This window comes from Vicia villosa, linkage group LG5 (assembly GCF_029867415.1).
Source record: "Vicia villosa cultivar HV-30 ecotype Madison, WI linkage group LG5, Vvil1.0, whole genome shotgun sequence".
Lineage (NCBI taxonomy): Eukaryota > Viridiplantae > Streptophyta > Magnoliopsida > Fabales > Fabaceae > Vicia > Vicia villosa.
Window position 1 is genome coordinate 166,167,898 of NC_081184.1, and position 20,912 is coordinate 166,188,809.

Sequence of the window (20,912 nt, forward strand, 5' to 3'; positions counted from 1 at the left end):
CATGTGCACAACACGTTGCAAGCTCCTTTTGAATGTCACCGGAAGTCATTGTGCAATTTTTTCCACCACGGTCAAAAGCATCCCTCACTTGTTCATTCGGAGATGTTACCCAATTTACCATCTCTCTAAAATTGCCCTTATTTAGAGAAGTAGAGGATTCATCATGGTCACAGAAAGTCATGCCTTATGGTATGAGATATCTTGAACAATCTACAGAACAAGTTAAACGAATCTTATACAATTCTTCTGATTCCTTGGTTGCTTTAGCAAATTTACTTGCCACACTTTGTCTTTGATTATTATAATCATCGTAGTGCTTGACACATGAGTTGTGCAAACTATTATGACTACCGACGTGACCTTTCAAGCTTTGAGATGCATGCTTCCAATCTTTATATCCGCATTTAGTGAAGACTTCAAAATCAAAGTGTTCGACCCTCCCGGGTTTCTTAAAGAGAAAGCAATAAAAACAATAAGTTGCATCTTTGATCTCACTGTATTTTAACCATGTATAATTCTTATACCATGATTTACTAAATGCTCTTGTAACACTTCCAAATGGAGTACGAGGAAAGCTTGGCAAATCTGGTTGCATTGGACCCTTCAATATATATGTCCTCCTCACTTGGTCTTGAATATCCGAAGCATACTCACTAATTTGTTTTCTAAGACCTGGATCACGCACAATCTCATTTGGGTTAAACTCATTAACCACATTAGGCGGTGGTTCTAATTCGGCTTCTTGTTGTACAATATTCGCATTCTCAATACTTGCTCTATGAACCAAAAATCTCTTCAGCTCTGAAATTAAATAATCTTAAGTTAGTAATCACAAGACAACAAAATTTACAAATAAAATAATATAGTTTCTTAAAGTTTCTCAAAGTTGTAACAGCACATAGTTTGTTAAAATTTCTCAAAATTGCAAAACAACCCTAATAAATAAAATAATATAGTTTCTTAAAGTTTCTCAAAGTTGTAACAGCACGTAGTTTATTAAAGTTTCTCAAAGTTGCAAAACAACAAAATTTACAAATAAAATAATATAATTTCATCAAACATAAAACCATAAAACCCAACCACCATCATAAAAGAATAACGCTTCCTTTCTTCCTTCTTGTAAAATCCAGCCACCACCATAACCATAAAACCATGTATAAACCTTACAATAATCATCAAACACCAAGATAAAAAAAAAGTTTCTCATTTGATACAAATAACAACAACACAGTAAAGTGTAGAAAAGCAAAGAAATCAAAGTAATTTCCAATCGAAGTTTGTCGGAGATTTGAATCGTGCCGCCACCACTTTGAACGCCCAGGGTGGCCGTATGGTAAAACCGCCTATGGGACTACTAGTTCCTTGGGGGAGTTCACTAGGGAGCCTTGATACATAGTGTAGGACTAGACACCTTTGTGAGAGACACACCACTTATTCATCCAAAACCTTAGAGTGTGTTTGGATGAAGCATTTTAACGAGGGAAAGTAATGTTTTGAGGGAATTTAAAATGATTTGACCAAAATCCATTGTTTGGATACAAAAATGAAGAATTGTTAAAATGATGGAAATTTATGGAGTATTTCATCTAAGTTAAATTTAATCATTTTGAAATGACACCAAAAACCAAAGAATTTGAAATTCCTCTCATGTTTCATAGAATGTATTTGTTATTATTATTCCTTCAAATTTTATAAATTGGTCCTCATATTTTCCAAAATTATAAAATTGACCCCAAAAATTTTTAAAAAATTGCAAATTGGTCCTTGATAATTTTTAAAATTTACAATTTGGTCCTTCAAATTTTTAAAAATTGCAATTTGGTCCCTACTTTTCAATTTTTTAATTTGGTCCTAAAAATTTATATTTTATAAAAAATGACCCAAAAAATCTAACAATGAATTACCTTAATACTTCATCCAAACAAAATAATTTAAAATGAATGGATTTCAATTGAATCATTTGAATTGCTTTGAATTTTAAATTCCCTTAAAATTTCTAATTACCTCATCCAAACACACTCTTAAGGAAATAGATGAGTGGATTCTCCCACTTCTAGATGTTCGAGTCACCATATTCCTATTCAATATGGGACTCAACATAGATCAACCATTAAATATTTTAATTTTGATGTAATGAACAAGACAATGATGGAATATATGTATCCAATTCTTATATTTTGATCAAATATAGAATATTTTGATGTTACGCATCAATTGTTATCTGTTCAAGTGTTAAAGTTCAATTGTGGTCATCTGAGTATTTAAATATGGTTAGTTCACAAATTTAAAATTGATTATGACCAAAATTTTGACATATTCTGCCATAGTTTTGACAAGTTATGCCCATATATGATCATCAGTTACAACTCTTGTTTTAAAAAAGGTTATGGCAAAATTTTGACAGGTTTTGTCCATAATTTGGACACATTATGCCGATATATGGTTCATATTTTAAGATAGCTTATGGCATAATTTTACCGATACATATTTTGACAGAAACAAATATTATTGTGACAGAAACAGAAATTTTGTGATTCATAATCCAAACTTGTTACAACAACACTACACCAACATCAAATAAATCAACACTTAAATAGTGAATAGTTAACACCTAATCACTTAATCTTGACCTCTGAAGCACAGGTACTCCATTTTAGGTAAAGTACCGGTACCGAATACGTACCGGGTATCAGTACGTGTACGGTACATATTCGGTACGCACCGAAACCGTGCCAATTTTTTTTTATATTTTTAAGTTGGTACACAAACCGGTACATATTTAGTACCACGTACCCAACTTTTTAAATTTTTTTGGATGATATAATTTGAACTTTTTTTTACAAGATAAAAATTAGGTTATCTATTTCTAAATGAAAAAAGTGAAAGAAAAATCAATTTATTGCATTGAACTTCTTTCACACACAAGTTTTTCATTTTCTCTAAAGAGAGAAATTGAAATACATATGAATTCATTCACTCATTGAAAAGAAATATACTAAATCCAAAGAGGGCTATAAATTTAGTTTTTGTTCATACAAATCTACATCTTCTCTCGAAAAAAGAGTAAGATTTATAATGAAGGAGTAACAAAAAATGTGGGATATTGATAGAGATGAGTGAGATCTATTTGACAGAGCTAATATTCTTGAAGTTGCTAGTCTTTCTCTTGATAAACCTGAACTATAAGTAGCTCTTTTTAATGATATTTGAGAGGAAAATATTAATATTCATTCATGATTTCATAATTTATTGATAATCTTTAAGTGTGATTTATTTATGCTGCTATGCAAATATGAACTATTTTAAGCAAATTATTTTTTAATTTTAATATTTTGTTGTTATTTAAATAATATAATTCTTTTGTTATTTTTATAATCATAGTTTAAAGAAACTATACTACATGTATCTTAGTTTTTCTAAAAATTATGTACTTCATACAGGTATTTGTACCGGGTACTGGATACGCACCCATATCTATACAACGTTGTCAACGTAGATCTTGACCTAATCACTTAATCATTACCTAAACACTTAATCAACAACTAATTTCTTAATCAACGAATATTTCATTAGTGTTGAAGCAACCAAAAAAAACAACATTATGTAGGTCATGAACCATTTGAACTTTGTTTGTTTCTTCATAAACTTCATCTTCATTTCATCAATCTTTAACTTTGGCATCATTAACCTTATGCTTTTTTTCGTTTAATTTCTGAAGTAATGAAAAGATTAATTCATTAGCTTTAGGATTCATTCCGCCAAACAAAATGACTATATTTCTTCTAGTGTTGTTGCTGGAAAAATCAATAAAAATGAAAGAGGATTAATGAATAAAAAAATATGTGATATGGGTTCAAATTAGTTCATATTGTCATCAATGGAGCATCAAGACCACATTTGCATTCTTACCTAAGAGAACGAGATTTGTTTCACATGCTAGAAACTGAATATTGAGACATGTTGAGGAACAATGATGATTGAAGATGAAATTACGATGGAATTCGAGACTTTGCTTTGAAAAGACGAAGAAAAAGAAGACGATGAAGGTTTAAAATAATATTAATTTATATTGAAAAATCAACTAATAATTAAATTTTAATTTTGTGTAATGTCAATTTTTGTTTACATGAACCATAGTGGCAGTCTAACATCTTAAATGAAAACGCCACATCTGCAAAAATGGAGGACCAAAAATTTTCAAAATTTATGAAATATATAGAAAAAAAAACTGAGTTTTATAATAGGGTGAATTCTAGCATGAAGCATCAAGTACGTCCCTCACTTGTGAGTCATACAAAATATACCATTAGATTAGATCAATGATTCATATTTAATATAAAATAAAATAGAACACCAAAACATTTTTACACCCAATCTTATTCTCACCTTTCTTCTCAATTATGTAACTGTATTCTTTCATTTATTCAAAATAAACTATAACCTCCCAATCTCCAACAGTGCTTCAAACTTTAAAATTTCCCAAAATCTATAATCTTTTTAACTTTAATAATCACTTTTCTCATAAAGAAAAATTAAAAAAGTGTTTTACATATAAAATCTTAATGGCGTGTTTCTTGTTGCAACCATGTTTCTTCCAGTTTCATTGGTGTAGTTTTTATTATTGAATAAGAATGGCGTGTGATAAATTTTTCATATGTAATGAATTTTTAAGGGCATAAGAGTGGATACAATTTGTCATTAAGTAACCAAGAACATTAATAAACTCTTTTGCAAAACTCTTTTAGTCTCATGAACATAAAGTGGTTTGGGTATATCATTCATGGGACAGTGGGCATATCGGTTTCCTCGAGAAGTTAAAGTACAGGCTGAGGGATATGAGTGGGAGAGAAAGAGGGTGGAGTAAGGATTGTGTGAAAAAATACCCACATGTTCTCCTTTTTGTTTTAAACTCATCTAAACCTTTAATTATATTTTAAGCAAATTTTATGGTGTATAAAAGTGGTTCATCAGTGAGGCACTTATTTGATGGTTCATGCTAGATTTCACCTTATAATAGAGAATTAAAAAGTTAAAACTATCAATATAGAAAGACCAAAAGTGCATGTAAGTCATTTTTTTTATAATCCAAAGAGATATATAGCGCCTCAATTTTCTATTTAAATTAGAATATCGTAGAAAATCGAACTTTTATTAGTAAATCATTATCTTTGTTCACGAAAGAAAATTAAAAAACTAATAGATACAAAAATCAATTTAGAATATAGTATTTTTAGAATTTTCATAAAGACTATATTATTTTTTATTTTTTTATAAGCAAAATGGAATTAAAGAGCACAAAGGGTGCTATTAGGGGTGATCAAAACCAAACCAACCCAATAGAAAACCGCAAACCAAACCAAACCAAACCGAAACCGCAAAAAACCGCATTTGGTTCGGATTAGTTTGGGTCATCTTTTAACAAAACCGCATGGTTCGGTTTGGTTTGCGGTTTGTATTTTAAAAACCGAACCAAACCGAATCAAACCGCATTATGTTACAACCTAATTTTTACTTAACTCACATTCAACCCAAACTTAAATCTATAATACCTTAACCTTATGTTACGAACAATTTTCTCATCCTTACACATGATTTTAGTCCCGATCTTCTCAAATCTCTAATAGCATTGTCGCGTCTTCTTTGTCACATACATCTTCCCTCTTTTTCTATAATTTATACTCTCTTGTATTCTTTCTTTTTCACCTTCTCATTTTTAGGCAAATGTTTCCTATTTCAGTTTTGTTTTTATCGCACATCTTCTTCTCTAATCTCTAATCTCTCAACTCTTTTGTTTTTTCCTTTTCACCTTCACTAATCTCTCGTATCTTCTATTTTTTTGTTTCATTCTAATAATTTTTATATTTTTTTATACTATTATTTTATGTTTATTATTCCACTTTTGTCTAATTTAATTTTTACATATGAAATAGAAAGTTATTGTCAAAATATGACGGATTTTGTTGTTATTTAATAGTGTATGAATGTCTCAATACAAAGTTATGTTATCATCTATATGTATATGAATGGTTCAATAAAATATTTTTAAAAAACCGAACCAACCGCACCGAACCAAACCGCATTAGGTTGGTTTGGTTTGGTTCGGATTTTTTTTAAAAGCCAACCGAACCAAACCAAACCGCACAATTTTTTGTCTTGCGGTTCGGATGATTTTTTTCGTCAAAACCGCCCAAACCGCACCGCGATCACCCCTAGGTGCTATCCCATGATTACAACAAAAAATCAAAAAGAAGCTTCTATCTAAGAAAACTCAACTAATGGTTCCCAATACAAATAGCCGGATTATTGCACCAATCCGACCAAACAAAAGAAGCCCCTACCTTGTAGAAAGAGTTTAACCAATCCCAAGCTACAAATTTAATCATCCCAAGAGAATCAAAATGTAGTAAAGAACCACCATTAAATATAATCTCATTCCTACAACACCAAACACCCCAACAAAAAGCCAAACCAAAAAGCCAACTAGTATCAATCACAAAAGGGCTTTACAAGCAAGATCCAAAGCTAAAAAACGATGAAAAAAATTACCCGGAAAAGAAGTTAAATCCACCCGAAGCCAATCGCAAAACTTAGACCACCAAAGGAGGATAACGGAACAAGAAGCGAAAAGATGGTTCGAATTTTCCTCCTCCTCCCCACAAAAAGAACACACCAAAAGAGAAGAATCCAACAAAATGTGACGTCTCGCCAAAGCCTTCTTTGTTGGGATTTTATTCAAAATGAGCCTCCATCCAAAAATCAAAATCTTGCTAGGGGTTCAACTCGATTTAATACTTATATAACATTGTTATCGAGACTGAATTATATGACCAAGTCATATGATTTTATCTGAATCGTGCATTCATTTTAATTGGTAACTCTTTGATCCGACTAATGAAAGATATTGAAGATTGGTTAGAAAACTCATATACCTTACTATTACAAGGCCATATATTTCTTTTGTGAGGTAACTCAACTCATGTAATCTTTTCATAAGGGTCTCTAGGATGTAGTCATTCGAATTCTGAAGTACATTAAAGTGAAATCTAAGACAGACAATAATTATTTTATGAAAACAAATGAAGCACCCATATAGTCAATTTTTGTGATATAGATTGGACATGTTCACCCATTGATATGCATTCTACTTCGAGATATTGTGTGTCTATTGAAAGAAATATTATATCATGAAAGAGCGAGAAATAAAATATGGCTGCAAAATCTAATTTAGAAGTTGAATACAGGGCTATGGTTGTAGCCACGTGTGAGGTCATTTGGCTTAAACAACTTTTTCTTGAATTAAAATTTGAAAATACTCAACATTGTATATAGCCTTAAAGTATAGTGTTTCATGATTGGTTGTCATTTCTTTTGGGAGAGTATTTTCTAAAGAGTTGTCACTAAATTTGTTAGTTCCAATCACTATTTTAAAAATCAGATCGAATTAGTTGGTTGAACGGAGAATCGGAGATATCATCGGTCTGGTCTAATTGTTAGATAATGTGTGTTATTGAACCAGTGAAAATTAAATATAAGAGGTTTAAATAAATAAAAACTGATGAACCGACTGTTTTGAAAAATCGACTAGTTAAATGCATGTTTTTTCTCCAGACAAAACGACGTTGTTTTGATAAATAAAAAAAATTTAAAATAAAACTAAAATATAAATATACTTTATTTAGAACAATTTTTCTTTAGTTTACAATTAGATCTTGTTCAAAATTTATTTGAATTTGTATTTTATATTATTTTGTTGTGTGATGACTATGTTTAAATTTGAATTTAAAGAAAGAACTTGTGAAACTATAATATTTTGAAATTTTGTAGGCATCGTGATTTTTTTTAGAGACCAAGTTATTCAACTCGACTGATTTAGTAAATATATAATTTTGTTATAGATACCAGTTTATTCAACTAAATTATCTAGTTTAATAGTATGATTTAGTCATGCAGTTCGACCTATAACTCAATGGTTCAAATAATGAACCAATGACTCAATATTTTTACCAATTTGAAGACTGGTTGGACTTTTAAAACATTAATTCCAACAATCAACCAACCTACATTTTCACAAAATCTTTAGGGGGTGAGAATTCAAAAGAATGCATTATGCACTTCTCTAATACATATCAAGCTTATGCATCAGCTGTTAGGATGTTCAATCCTGGTGTTTATAGACATTACTAGTGTTTTTTTCAACTAAAATTGTCTATTATAGATGAAATATGAATATTTTTCATTCTCCTTCTCCATATTCCTCTAATTTCAATCAATCACTTAGCTGAACTGTTTATTTAGAATATACTATAGGTTGTTTCTTTCCTTTTCATTGTTAGTGTTACTTACACTAAGCACAACCAAAACTTGTTGTTCTTTTTCATTTCACTACAAAATAGGCGGTATGTTGTGTTAGCCTTCATCTAAATACTTCTCTTTGCAATTAATCAAAATATTGACGGACAGTTGAAAAATGTTTACACTGACATAAACATGGGATGAAAGGTTGAATGAATTTCATTATTCACATAAAGAGTGTTATAGAATCTATGTAGCAAAATAAATATGGATCCAATATCTTTGTTTGTACCAGATTTGCACTATTGGACATATAATCTATAATATATTTTTTATTTGGTTTTATTAGGGGAGGTTAATTTCAGTTAGATTCCAACATTTGGATTTCCTGAACCTGCTGCAGCAACACCCATCCCACCAACACCATTTGATAGAGCTGCCACTGTCTCATGGTTTCCTGATTCTTGAACATCTTTTACATCTAGCTCACGAACGAGTTCGTCGATTTTTTGAAATTGATATGGCCATCTTGTATTATAAAGAAACTGGCGAAGATCAAACCTATTATCCTCTGGAGAATAACTCTGCAGGATGAGTGAGACATTGTACATTTTTATCAGTCAATAAAATTATAAGTAGCAGCTGAAATCTGTAGGGGCATCAAGAGCTATCTAACCAAATTCAATCCCGACTTAACGTCATATAATAACTACATACCTCAGCGTGATAGGAAGGTGTCAAGGTGGTCATTTTGTGTCGATTGATAGAATAATACTTGAAGAAGTGTTTTACTTTTTCAGCCACTTGTGATGGAGTCAATCTTGCACCCCATCTGTAACATAGATTCTGAGACAGCAAAAAGAAAGGTCATAACTGAACTACAAAATGGACAGCCTTAAATCACGGCTTCACGGGTAAGTACAGCACATCTATAATTACTGGATTTTTTCCGTAGGAGAGTGAAAGACACATATACCTGGAACATTGAAACTGGACCACAGCGAAAAATCTTCCTTAGTCTTCCATAAACTGATAGTTCTTCATAAGTCATTCCCATATCAACTTCATCAAGCTGTTCAACAAAGAATGAGATATTCGATTATAATTTAAAAACAGATCATAAATAGTTATTAATGGACACAGAAAACAAAGTGTAGCAGAACAAGGGCACTGAAAAGTCAAATACCGAACAACCAAAAAAACTAAGATTAGGGAAAACAAAAGAGTATACTAATTCCAAGGTTTCACCCGCATAACAGATAGCCAGAGAGTCTGGATAGATGGAAGTCAAGAAATTTTTAAAAGGTTATTATGAGCTAAGAGTTAAGTTCATGCTTTTGTTAAATTATCTCTTGTCCTCCATCTAGCATAGTAGCATTGAAAAAAATTACATGCCAAATACAGTGTGCCGACACATGCAAATTAAAGGATTCATCAAGATATTTCAAGACCAGATAGTACCTGACTGTAGTTAGAACGGATAGGCTCGAGTTCAGCTGTGGGTGGAGCTGCTTCAATATCTGCCAAAGATGCGTAACCAAGATGAATGGCTGCCCATCGCAGGAATGCCCGAAGGTCCTGCTTACTTATACTACCGATAGGATTTATATCTGCTGAGCTGCAATCATACTGTAAGAAGATGAACTTTGATCACTAGAATGTAATGGATCACAAACAAGAAAAATTAAAGAAAATGAATAAGAAACTAAGTTCCCATTTTACAAGAATGTCACTTATACTCGCTTGGTTTCTTGTTTCCAAAGATTCAATCAAAACACAGTGAAAACAAAATGACATGTTTTGAAATTCAGTGAAAATATGAAATAGGATAAAAAGCAATCTTAAACCATATAGGTCATATAAAACGCTATCTAGAGATACCTTCGTTAAATAACCACGTAACCCTTCATCCACATTGGAGCTCCCCAAGACAAGATAAAACCCAGGTTTGTTGTGAACCCAAGGCAAGAGTAACGCTAACATGTAAGCTAGCACCATTCTGATTCGAGCTTGAATGTTTTGCAAGCCTAAGTTCTCAACATTAGATCCACCATCTACCTAAATAAACAAAATCATACAAAAAGTATCATTTAAAGAAGGCTACAATATATGATAGAAATATAACATGCTCCTATAACAACATAGAAACAATCCAAAAACACGGAGAATTATAACAATATAGATTGAATTTGGATAATTTATCAAAACCCTTCAAAATCCTCCAAAGTCCTCTTTCAATAACCCTTCCTTCCCAAAACCCTCAATTCTTTCCACTTCATTCTTGCCTTTGCTATTATCAATTTGGTGTTTGAGTTCATATATTTTTCCTATATGACAAATTGACATCCAAACATGACAGAAGCTTATATATCAAACTGGTTGGTCTGTTTTCTATCTTAATACTAACACCCTATATGCCCTTCTGGTCATGCTAACAATAATAAACCAGCTAATTTGGGCGATTTCTAAGAAGACCAGTAGATGAACTATGACAATACCCTATGTTGATTCCAGTGAGCTTGTTGAACAATGATTTTTTAAGTCAAGAAAAAGGCACCGGTAGGTCAGTGTACCATCAAAGAATGTTAACTCAGGTGCAGTTACTTTAAATTGTGGTGGAAAAAGGAAAAGGAAGATCTAGCAAAAGAGTGACTTCAATAAGAGTCGTGCTTTCCTTGCATCTCCTTTCATTGGAGATTATTTGTTGAGTGAGGGTGTTAGGACTTAGGATATTGAATAATATACATTAGAGCAATTAAAGTAGTTAAGAGTTGTGTAGAAGATCAGCAAAAAATCTATGTGTTGAAGATCAACAAGAGTAATCTGCGATTTGTTTTTTTATGTTTTTAACGGATGGCATACAGTGTTAATTAAGAAGGGAGGCAACTGTCGCTTGTAAGATTAAATAAGGGGTGTTAATGCTTACTTTTTAAATAGAAGGGCTGTTTGTTTTATTTGAAGAGACCTCAGTGGAGGTCGCTATAATTTTTCCTTATTTTATGGTTGAAATAATCCCCAAGTCCATACTTCAGTTACTCCCTAGTCCCTACATTGCATATTATATGTCTAGGGTAATGTGCACTTAAAAACTCATCGAGTACACTTATTTTTATGGTGAAATGGATAAAATGAGTTTCATTTAGCAAAATACCTAATTAATAAATAGTTAGTGGAGCAGTTAAGTGAGTTGATACAATAAATTAGGGAATGTTGGTGGAAAAAGATAGTTAATGATTCATTAGTATTCTAACATGACAAATAATATGAGACGGGCAAATAATCCAAATGAGACACAATATGAGACGGAGGAGTACCTTGTAGCGGGGCCGCTTTCCTGTAAGTGTTTGGAACAATGATAAAAGAGAAGATAGAACTCCATCAATGCTAACATCAAGGTGCCATGAACCGATTTCATCCGCCAGTACCTTGGCTCGCGATCTTGTCATATCCGAACTGCAAGGTAAATGCAATTAGAACGTCGTAACATCTAAGAGGGTTTTTTTCTGGTTGATTTCAAATAATATATTGGAATGTGATACTCTGCTTGAACTTAAACTGATTGACACAATAAAAGGTTTTCTAGAGATATTACACTATACAATAGAATAACTATCGAATTGTTGGAAGTTCTAAAAAGCACCCTTTCAAGTCTCAACCCCATAAAAACACATGTGATTGAAAAAGTATTAGCAATGTATCAGGTACCAAGGTACAGAACCCACAAACATTTGGAGATGCTAACTTTAGAAAATGAATTCAACACGTGTGCCGGTCATGTATCCGCAACATCATTTATGAGCTTCAGCAACAAAACCACCTACCATTGTTCAGTGCCACTTGCATATAAACTTAATTTGGGGCATTGTGAAACAATACGCAGTGAGGGAGATCTCTCGTACAAATATTGATGAAGTATTGGTGTAACATAGTAGATAGAAAAACTTAAAAGAAACATAGCCATGGAACGTAAAACACTAGATCACGAAAACCATCCCTTACCTGTTTTCAGATCCCATAAACACCGTATAGAATACTCGTTTGGCAAACTCTCTGCTGTCTGTAGGATACTGCCCATCTTTATAGTTTCCAATTCGTATTGCGTCAGCTTTAACTTGTTCGTCCCCATTAGCAATTTCTGAAGGAAAAAATAAATCACTATTTAATGAAATCCAAACTACAAGGATTGGATTTGTAAGGTAAAATAATGTTTGTTTATTCCACGCCTGCCACATCCAAAAATTGTAAATAAAAGAGAAAAAGAGAAGTCATTAGTCTGTCTCATTTTTACCATTGACCATGACTATACAACAGTTTTTCCGCAAGTAAAGCACACTGAACTAATAAAAGGACACTATATCACTATACTTTATATTCAAGAAAAATAAATATGAATATTCAGGTCTGCTTCTCCAATTAATTCAGCTGTCAGTCAATCACATGTGTGACCTCTTTAACTACTTTTTTTTTTTTTTGAGATTTTATAATTATAACATTTTTGTTATGAATTTTATGTTAATAAATATTTTTTTTATAAAAAATAATAGTTTGTTTCTTCCTAAATAAGCAGTCTTATGATAGCATGCAAAATAATGTAATGTAGCAAACACTGTCATGAGTTGATCAGAAATAGAAACTTGCAGGGTAATCCAGAATCTAATACCAGTTGCCGTTGCATTTGAAGTTACCTTTTACAACCAGCTGGCACATACACCCAACAATTGCAGCAACAGAGGAACTGTCTGCTCCACCAGAAAGAGGGAGCAAAAAACCAGATGCTCCACTTCTTCGTAAATAGTCCCATAACCAGCAACCAGGTCCAAATGCTATTTCCTCCTCGGGAGAATGATATTTTATCTGTAATAATATAATCACGTTAAACTTAGCAACTTGGATGTTTGATTAATTTCAGCAGTACCATTATGATATCAACATATATATCATCTTCAAAGCAACTTATTTTTGCCTATTTACAAACTGCAAATCAAAATGACAATAAACTAACCTGAAGTGGCACAGAAAGGTGTATTTTAAGATCAAAAGGAAGACATAGACTGTATGGTACATCTACTGAAGGAACCTTGACTTTACAACTTGCTTGCTCTTGGAAGCTACTTACAGATCCTCTGAGGCTCGCAACCTACCAGTAGACAAATGAGTAAAAGAACGAATCCAAAAATCAATTGTTTATGGTAAAAATGTCCTAGCATTGTATACATTTAAATATGGAAATCAATGCATACCACATCAAGATCTATCCGAGCAACCACAACCTCAACATCATTTAAAGAAAATTGGGAACCCTGAGCAACAACATCACCATTTACCACAACACTGGCACATCCATCTAATACAAATAGAATGACAGACAAGATAAAATTTTAGATGGACGACAAAAGCCTGCATAATTGACAACTTCCCGAAGGTTTAACTTATTTCACCCTCTGGACCCACAAGGGACATTATTGCAAAAAGGTGTGAATACCATTCTATCAGGGAAAATATTTTCTTACCATAGTAAAGACGACCACCATCACAACCTTGGTGATTACTATACATATAAACCCCTCCACGAGTATGAGTGGCGCCTATAAAAGCACGGAGACGAACATCAAGCTTTCTAAGTTGGTGGTGACTTCCACTTGCATTCATAAACACTTCAACCCCATTTAACGCAAGCTCGGCATGAGGGGGAGCTGGAGTAAAAAGCTCTTCACAAACTTCAGCTGCAATAGCTCTAAGAAGGGGAAAATGCTTCACATTCAGCACTTAATAAACATCTAAGTATAATTTGGAAGGTCCACAAAAACATAACTCAACACAGACACAAACAAATACTTCAAACACACTACTTCTTAGAAAACATGTGATTTTGCAACTTACGTGTCTTGAAACTTAACAAAGCCGTAACCAAAAGGAACTGACTTTTGGCCCAAAGCCTCAGAAACATGAAGAGGAAGCTGAAAATCATCGAGTTGACCCCTTTGTTTCCAAGCAGTAAACCATCGAAGTTCTCTATAATTACCATCATTTGCAAGCCACATTTTGGGTCTTATCATAATAATCTTTCTGTTGAAACACAAAACCTGACAATTATATCTCTCAGAACCTTTGATTATAGGCATTCCAATACTACACACTATGCCATCTGTCCAATCACCAACCAATATATCCTTCAAACATTCCCATCTACAACCAAAAAAAAAACAGTTTCACAATTAAAAATAAAAAATAAAAAGAAACTCACATGTGAAATAAAAAAGATAGAGTGAGAATTGTTACGAGTGGTTGATGGTGTCGAGCTCTAAGAAGTGGTCTTCGCAGCCATAACCGGAAATCTCGAGCTCCGGTCCGAGGCGAATGACAGCGCCGGCTTGTTTGGATTTGGTGATGGAGTCTTTGATTTGGTTAGTGTTGGTGTCGAATTCCATAGCCCATTGGTTCAGATTACAAGTAGCTACCTTCAACAGCCTCATCGTGAGTTACAAAGGATTGGTGTAGTGAAAATTGAGAGAGTCGTTTTTATATTCTTTCTGTGCTATGCTTTGATTCTACGAACGAAATAACGACGAAAACTAGAATTCAACTCAGTGAGTCAAGGAACCCTTGGACGGGTTGTGTTATGGTTCGGTTCAGTTTTTAAATCTGTTGCAACAAAAATCGGTTTATGCTAAATCAGTTTGGGTCCGGTTCAGGTTTGGTTCAGAACCGGTTTTCCATTAAAAACCGTTGTTTTTCTTGAATTGGTTTTCTCTTGCAATCAACCGATCCAGCAGGTGAGATCCGGCGAATGAACCGTCGCGGCACGTTGGTGGTTTCTTGGATTCCATACGTCGCGGAAAATTAGGAAGTGGAGAGGTTGAAGAAGAAAGTGGATTTTGTGATATGAAGAGAATGTGATTTCGAAAATGGAGTGAGTTACAAATTGGGAAGTGACGGGAACTCAATCTTCGGTACGGTGGTGATGAAATAAGAAAGGGCTAAAGGGTTGTTAATTGAAGATTTGTGATATATTTTTAAAAATATTTTTAATATAAACAATGTACTTTTATTTTAAGTTTGTAAGAAGAGAAAATAGGTCATGCACTGACAGTGTAAAATAATTTTACACTGTCGACCAATCACAACCATGTATCTAATTTCTCCACATTTTTATTTTTAAAAAAATTTAATGACATGGCATACTTCTTGTTTTCTATTGAATGACAGTGTAAAACTATTTTACACTGTCAGTGCATATCTATTTAAGCCTTGTAAGAATGATAGATAATTATAATTGTAAAAAGAAAATAAATGTACTATAACAAAGAAATTATTTTATAATTGATAATAGTGCATATTATTTATTTTTATGAAGTAGTTCAATAGTTGAACTCCAATTTTTGTTTAATGGTGAAGAAGTGAGATGTCTCTATCTTTTATGTTTTTGTATAGTTACCAACTTAGTTGGTTAAACGGGACTAATGCAATATGAAAATTATAAAAATATTTTTTATGATATATTTATAATTATAATTTATATATTTATAAGATCATTATTAAATATGTTTTTTATTAACATAAAGTATTAACTAAGTAATAAATTTAAATGACAACTGTATTTTTTATTAAAATAAAGAAAATAAAACGATTAAAATTAATGTGTATCGGCGAAAAAGAATATGATACTAATTTTTGTATAATTATAAGAAAAGATAAATAAAAAAATTTCAAAATTTATTTACGGTAATATTGCTAACAAAATTAATGGTTCAACTTTTAGGCTTTGTTTGCGAATTTGGAGTGGAAGGGAGGGAAGAACTTTAAAAAATAGAAAAAATTTGGTGTAAAGAATAAAAAAGATTACGGGTATGAGAATTTTGGAGGGTTTGATTTTATTCATAACACCAAAAATCCTCTAAAATGGGGTACTCAAAAATTATATTGAAGGAGGGTTTTGGAGGGCTTATATAAATTTTTCAAATATCTTTTAGGTTGTTAGACTATTCTGAAAATAAAAATTTTAGTAATAATAATGACTCTTTTATCATTCTAAACAAAATTATTTTTTCAAAAAATATCAAATATTTTTCTATATTTTTTTAAAATTTCGTTTTCAGAAGTCGTCACAATTTCCTCCCCTCCCCTCCAAACTCGCAAACATAGTCTTAGGTGTGGCATTTTTATTTTAAAAAATATGAAATTTGTGTGGGTAAAAGCCAACAATCAAATAGAAGAAAAAGAAAAAAGTAGTGGATGATGTGAAATTCTTTTTTTTATAAATAGAGCTAAATTACAGTTTGGATCTCACCAATGATGCTAAGATTGTGACCAAATTTTTAATTAAAAACATACTTTCTTGACATGGCACGCCTAGAGCAATCATTAGTCATGTGGAAATTCATTTTTGCAATAAATTGTTTGAGATATAATGAAAAAATATGGGGTAAAACACAAGGTTGATGTAGCCTATCATTCTTAAAGTAGTGGGGAAGTCGAGTTGTCTAATAAGGAGATTAAAAGAATTATAGGAAAGGTGGTTAATTCTTCAAGCAAGGATTCGTCCAAACATCTTGATGATGATTTGTGCGCCTATAGAACTGCATACAAAACCCCATTAGGAATGTCTCCCTATAGACTTCTTTATGGCTAGACTTGTCGCTTACTCAGTAAGTTAGCGCACAAAGCATTTTAGGCTGTAAAGAATCTAAATTTTGACTTACCATCTGCTGGGCAAGCAAGAATGCTTCTACTCAATTAGCTGGAGGAGCATAGATTATTCTCCTACGAACATTTGATTTATACAAAGAAAATACTAAGTAATGACACACTAGGAAGTGTCATAAAAAGGATTTGGCAGAAGGCCAATAAGTTATTTTGTAAGATTAAAGATATTCCCTGAAAAGCTTAAGTCAAGATAGTCATACCCCTATAAGCTTTTGAAAATTTATCCACACGGGGTTGTAGACCTCTTGAATGAGAAAACAAGGAAAGAGTTTAGGGTCACCATGAATTTGAATGATTAAGTTCATGAATGTTGAAAGTCAGACAACAAGACTTAAAAATAGCGCTACTAGGAGGAAACTCAACTTAATAAATTTTAGTTTTATTTGTTTCGCTTCAAAGAATAAGGTTAAAGATGGGTTTGGTTCCTGACTTCTTTTGAAGAGTTGTGTCATGCATGTGACTGATCATGAGAAAGGGAAATGTTTAATTGTATCTAAAAGAGATATAGAGAAAAGGAATTAATGCCTGAAAACGGAAATATTAAATATAAATAAAAAAAGGAAATTTAGGGGAGAGAGAAAACCAGAAAACGACAGCGTTTGGAGCCACCCGTATGACGTTATTCAAGTTGTCCTATGGGCAACACAATAATTACCTTTGTGTCGGCTACTTACTACTTTGGTAACTGTTGTGAGTTACTACACAATAACTTTGTAACGGTTAAACACCCACCATTCCACCACTCAAATTTAAATTTTTAGCCTACTTACTATTTCTCCTATATAAGCATGCCTCATCCATCCCCATGATCATCACCCCTCATCATTCTTCAACTTCTAAAACTTCTCTTAAATCGCATATGTTTCCCTTAGAACTATCCCCTTACACATTCATACAATCTTTCAAAACAACAAATCACCCATGGAACCCAAAACTTATAGAAAAAGGTCTAAAATATGCGCTAGGAAGAATGCAACATCGTTCATAGATTATTCCGACTTTGAGACATCTGATGTCGAGACATTCATCAACAGTGATGCCCATCAGTGTTCATTGATTATTTTGCTGCAATGAATGTTCATTCCGAAATGGGGTTCATCTATAGCATGGAAGAGGAAGACCTAGGCCTTTTTGTCGATACCGGGCACATCATGAAGAGTTTAAAATGGAACTAGTTCTGCAGACACCCGAACCCTTACAGCATGCAGATGGTCAAGGAGTTTTACTCTAACTTGGTGGACACTTCAAGTAGAAAGATAGTGTTGGTCGTGCAAGGAATTAAGGTACAATATTCTGAAGCCAAAATCAATATGGCGTGGTCACTACTACGGAAAATACATATGGCAATGGTTGTGATATACGTATAATGATGCTTGTACGTCCATTATAAGGTAAAGTGTGATTGTATGTATGATAGTTTCCATTATGGGCATGTAACCGTGATGATAAATTAGGTAGTGCATTACATATCACAACAGTTGTCTTGAACAACCATCATGATATATATTTAGCTCATGGGTTCAAAACCCAGCAGTAGCAAATTTTTTTATAATAAAATTAACATTTCACTTCGGTTACAAAAGATAACCGTTGTGGTATGTATATTTGAGTTTGTTATAAAATATGTGAATTGCTTAATTTTTCCTACACCTCAATAAACATATACAACCATTAAAATTGATGTAGAAAATAATAATCAGAAAAATTAAATTATTCTTGAAAAACAACTTAAACGAACCACTATTTTTCGATTTGCATGCGTCTCGTAATTCATCTATCTGTTTTTAACACGTAGAATTAGGTTCAATGGTCCAAATTCTTCAAAACAATGGTGCATTCTCTTCTAGTTTATTTTGCAAAGTATCAATATATTGACTAATTCAGAGTCATTATTATCACTATCATCATCATTATTTTAATCGATGATGATGATTATTATGATGACCCTGATGATGATGAATCAGAATTTATCAACAAATATGATGTTTTGCAATATAAACTAAAAGAGAATGAAGTGTTGCTTTGAATAATTTGGGGCATTGAACCAACTTCTACGTGTTAAAGAACAATTGATGAATTATGAGATGCATGCATTTCGAAAAACATTTATTGATTGAAGAACTATGGGTTACTACCTCACATAATTATTCTCAAAGGTCACATCCTCATTCTCCTTATGAGTTTGAGACTCTGTCAACATGTTAGACAGGATGTATGACACGTCTTTATCAACATCTTGATTTCTCATTCCTCTATTTTATCAACATAAGCCACTGAAGTTTTATCGGCACTTCTCTTCAGATACTTTTTATCGTTTGTCACATATCGCCAAAGACGACGACCTTTTAAGAATCCTATTATTACTTTAGTCAACTGATTATAATTGGAGCCATCGAGAATTATGGTAATTTGGAGAGTAACATTAAATTTCTCCACTATAGTACAATGAAGTTTAACCAAAAATAAAACAAATAAAAGCACAGGCTCCAACTGATTACAAACACTCGGCAATGATGGAATTCTCATATTGTGCGAGCATAAGCGACATAAATATTGCTACCGAAAAACTCAAAACTGAAAAGGTGTTAAAAAAATCTTAGCTATGATACATATATAAACTCAGGAACATATGACTAATATTTGAGTATTAAGTGTATATTTTAAGTACAGACAAAAGCTCATATTTATAATATATGATTGAAGATAAAGAAACAAATATGATAATTACACATAAAGGCTTACTAAACTTAACACAATTATAATATAAATTAAAACAATGAGATAATTATAACATATCATAACACTTTTGATTTGGTTGGAAATTTGATTGTCCATAAAGAATTAATCTTATCTGTAATAGTTGTCATATATAAAATTAAAATTAACTTTTAAAATAAGTACAACATTGAATACAAAATATTTTATACCAATATTTTTTACAAAAATATTAGATAGAATAAAAATTAAATTAATGAAATATTACAAAATAAATAGTAAAAAAGTTACCATTACTATTAAATATAAAGTTATGTGCCCCCACTATATACTATGTGGATTTGTCCCAGCTCGTAAGTGCTTTCAAGTTATTTAACTAACAAATATATGGATTATATGAAAAAGAAAAACATTGTGGATTTTGGATGATAAACAATACAGGTTTTTGAAATTGGTTGATACGATTAAAATCATTATTTGGCGATGGTTGAAGACCAAAAGATAGAAGGAGAGTTTCAATTTTATTTGTTGATGGACTAACATATTCTCTGTCTAAGCCAATAGTAGTTCAAGCGAATCACTTTTTTTTTTTTTTTTGAGATCGTGGTCCTGAGTTGCTCTTAAAAGATGTTACATTGTTGACGGTGATTCTTGTTCATGAGATCTAATCTGGTTCTATTAATGATCTGGTGGTGTTTGGGTTTGTGATTTTTTTCTTTCTCTATATGTATTCTATTTTCTTTTTCTTATTTTGTTTATGAGATACTCTTGTGCTATATATATATATATATATATATATATATATATATATATATATATATATATATATATATATATATATATATATATATATATATATATATATATATATATATATATATATATATATATATATATGTGAAAGATCTACATAGGCGACATGGGGGTTATCTGTCGCCCCTTTATTAGATCGATCACCTAATTATTATATGTGTTGCCTTTTAATTAAATATCTCGTCTTCCTCAAGGATAAGTCGCTTAACGTGAGAATTGATGAGTGACGTCTCCTCATTATGCAAAGGCACGAAAGAAGTTGTGGGAGAGATTGACCATACTCTTATGAATATTAGAAAAGAAATTGTTCATTCTCTAATTGATAGCTATTTCCAAGGAAGCCTTGGATCTAGACCCAATGCAGTTATAAATACCATTAACATCATGGT

At 32.1% G+C, this 20,912-nt stretch overlaps 2 protein-coding genes across 2 annotated transcripts; both read right to left on the reverse strand.

Moving 5' to 3' along the window:
• Positions 1-184: 184 nt before the first annotated feature.
• On the reverse strand, positions 185-1,140 carry LOC131605952 (uncharacterized). The gene is made up of 2 exons (XM_058878239.1): positions 1,068-1,140; positions 185-801 (listed from the first exon to the last, which is right to left on the reverse strand). Exons 1-2 carry the CDS (start codon positions 1,138-1,140, stop codon positions 185-187), a joined length of 690 nt encoding a protein of 229 aa, XP_058734222.1.
• A 7,257-nt stretch (positions 1,141-8,397) lies between these two features.
• LOC131603747 (glutamine-dependent NAD(+) synthetase-like) lies at positions 8,398-15,273 on the reverse strand. Its single transcript, XM_058876169.1, has 13 exons — positions 14,572-15,273; positions 14,173-14,478; positions 13,803-14,026; positions 13,533-13,636; positions 13,295-13,429; positions 12,978-13,146; positions 12,292-12,427; positions 11,607-11,745; positions 10,174-10,350; positions 9,754-9,921; positions 9,269-9,364; positions 9,010-9,138; positions 8,398-8,876 (listed from the first exon to the last, which is right to left on the reverse strand). Exons 1-13 carry the CDS (start codon positions 14,763-14,765, stop codon positions 8,658-8,660), a joined length of 2,196 nt encoding a protein of 731 aa, XP_058732152.1. The 5' UTR covers positions 14,766-15,273; the 3' UTR covers positions 8,398-8,657.
• Positions 15,274-20,912: the final 5,639 nt, after the last annotated feature.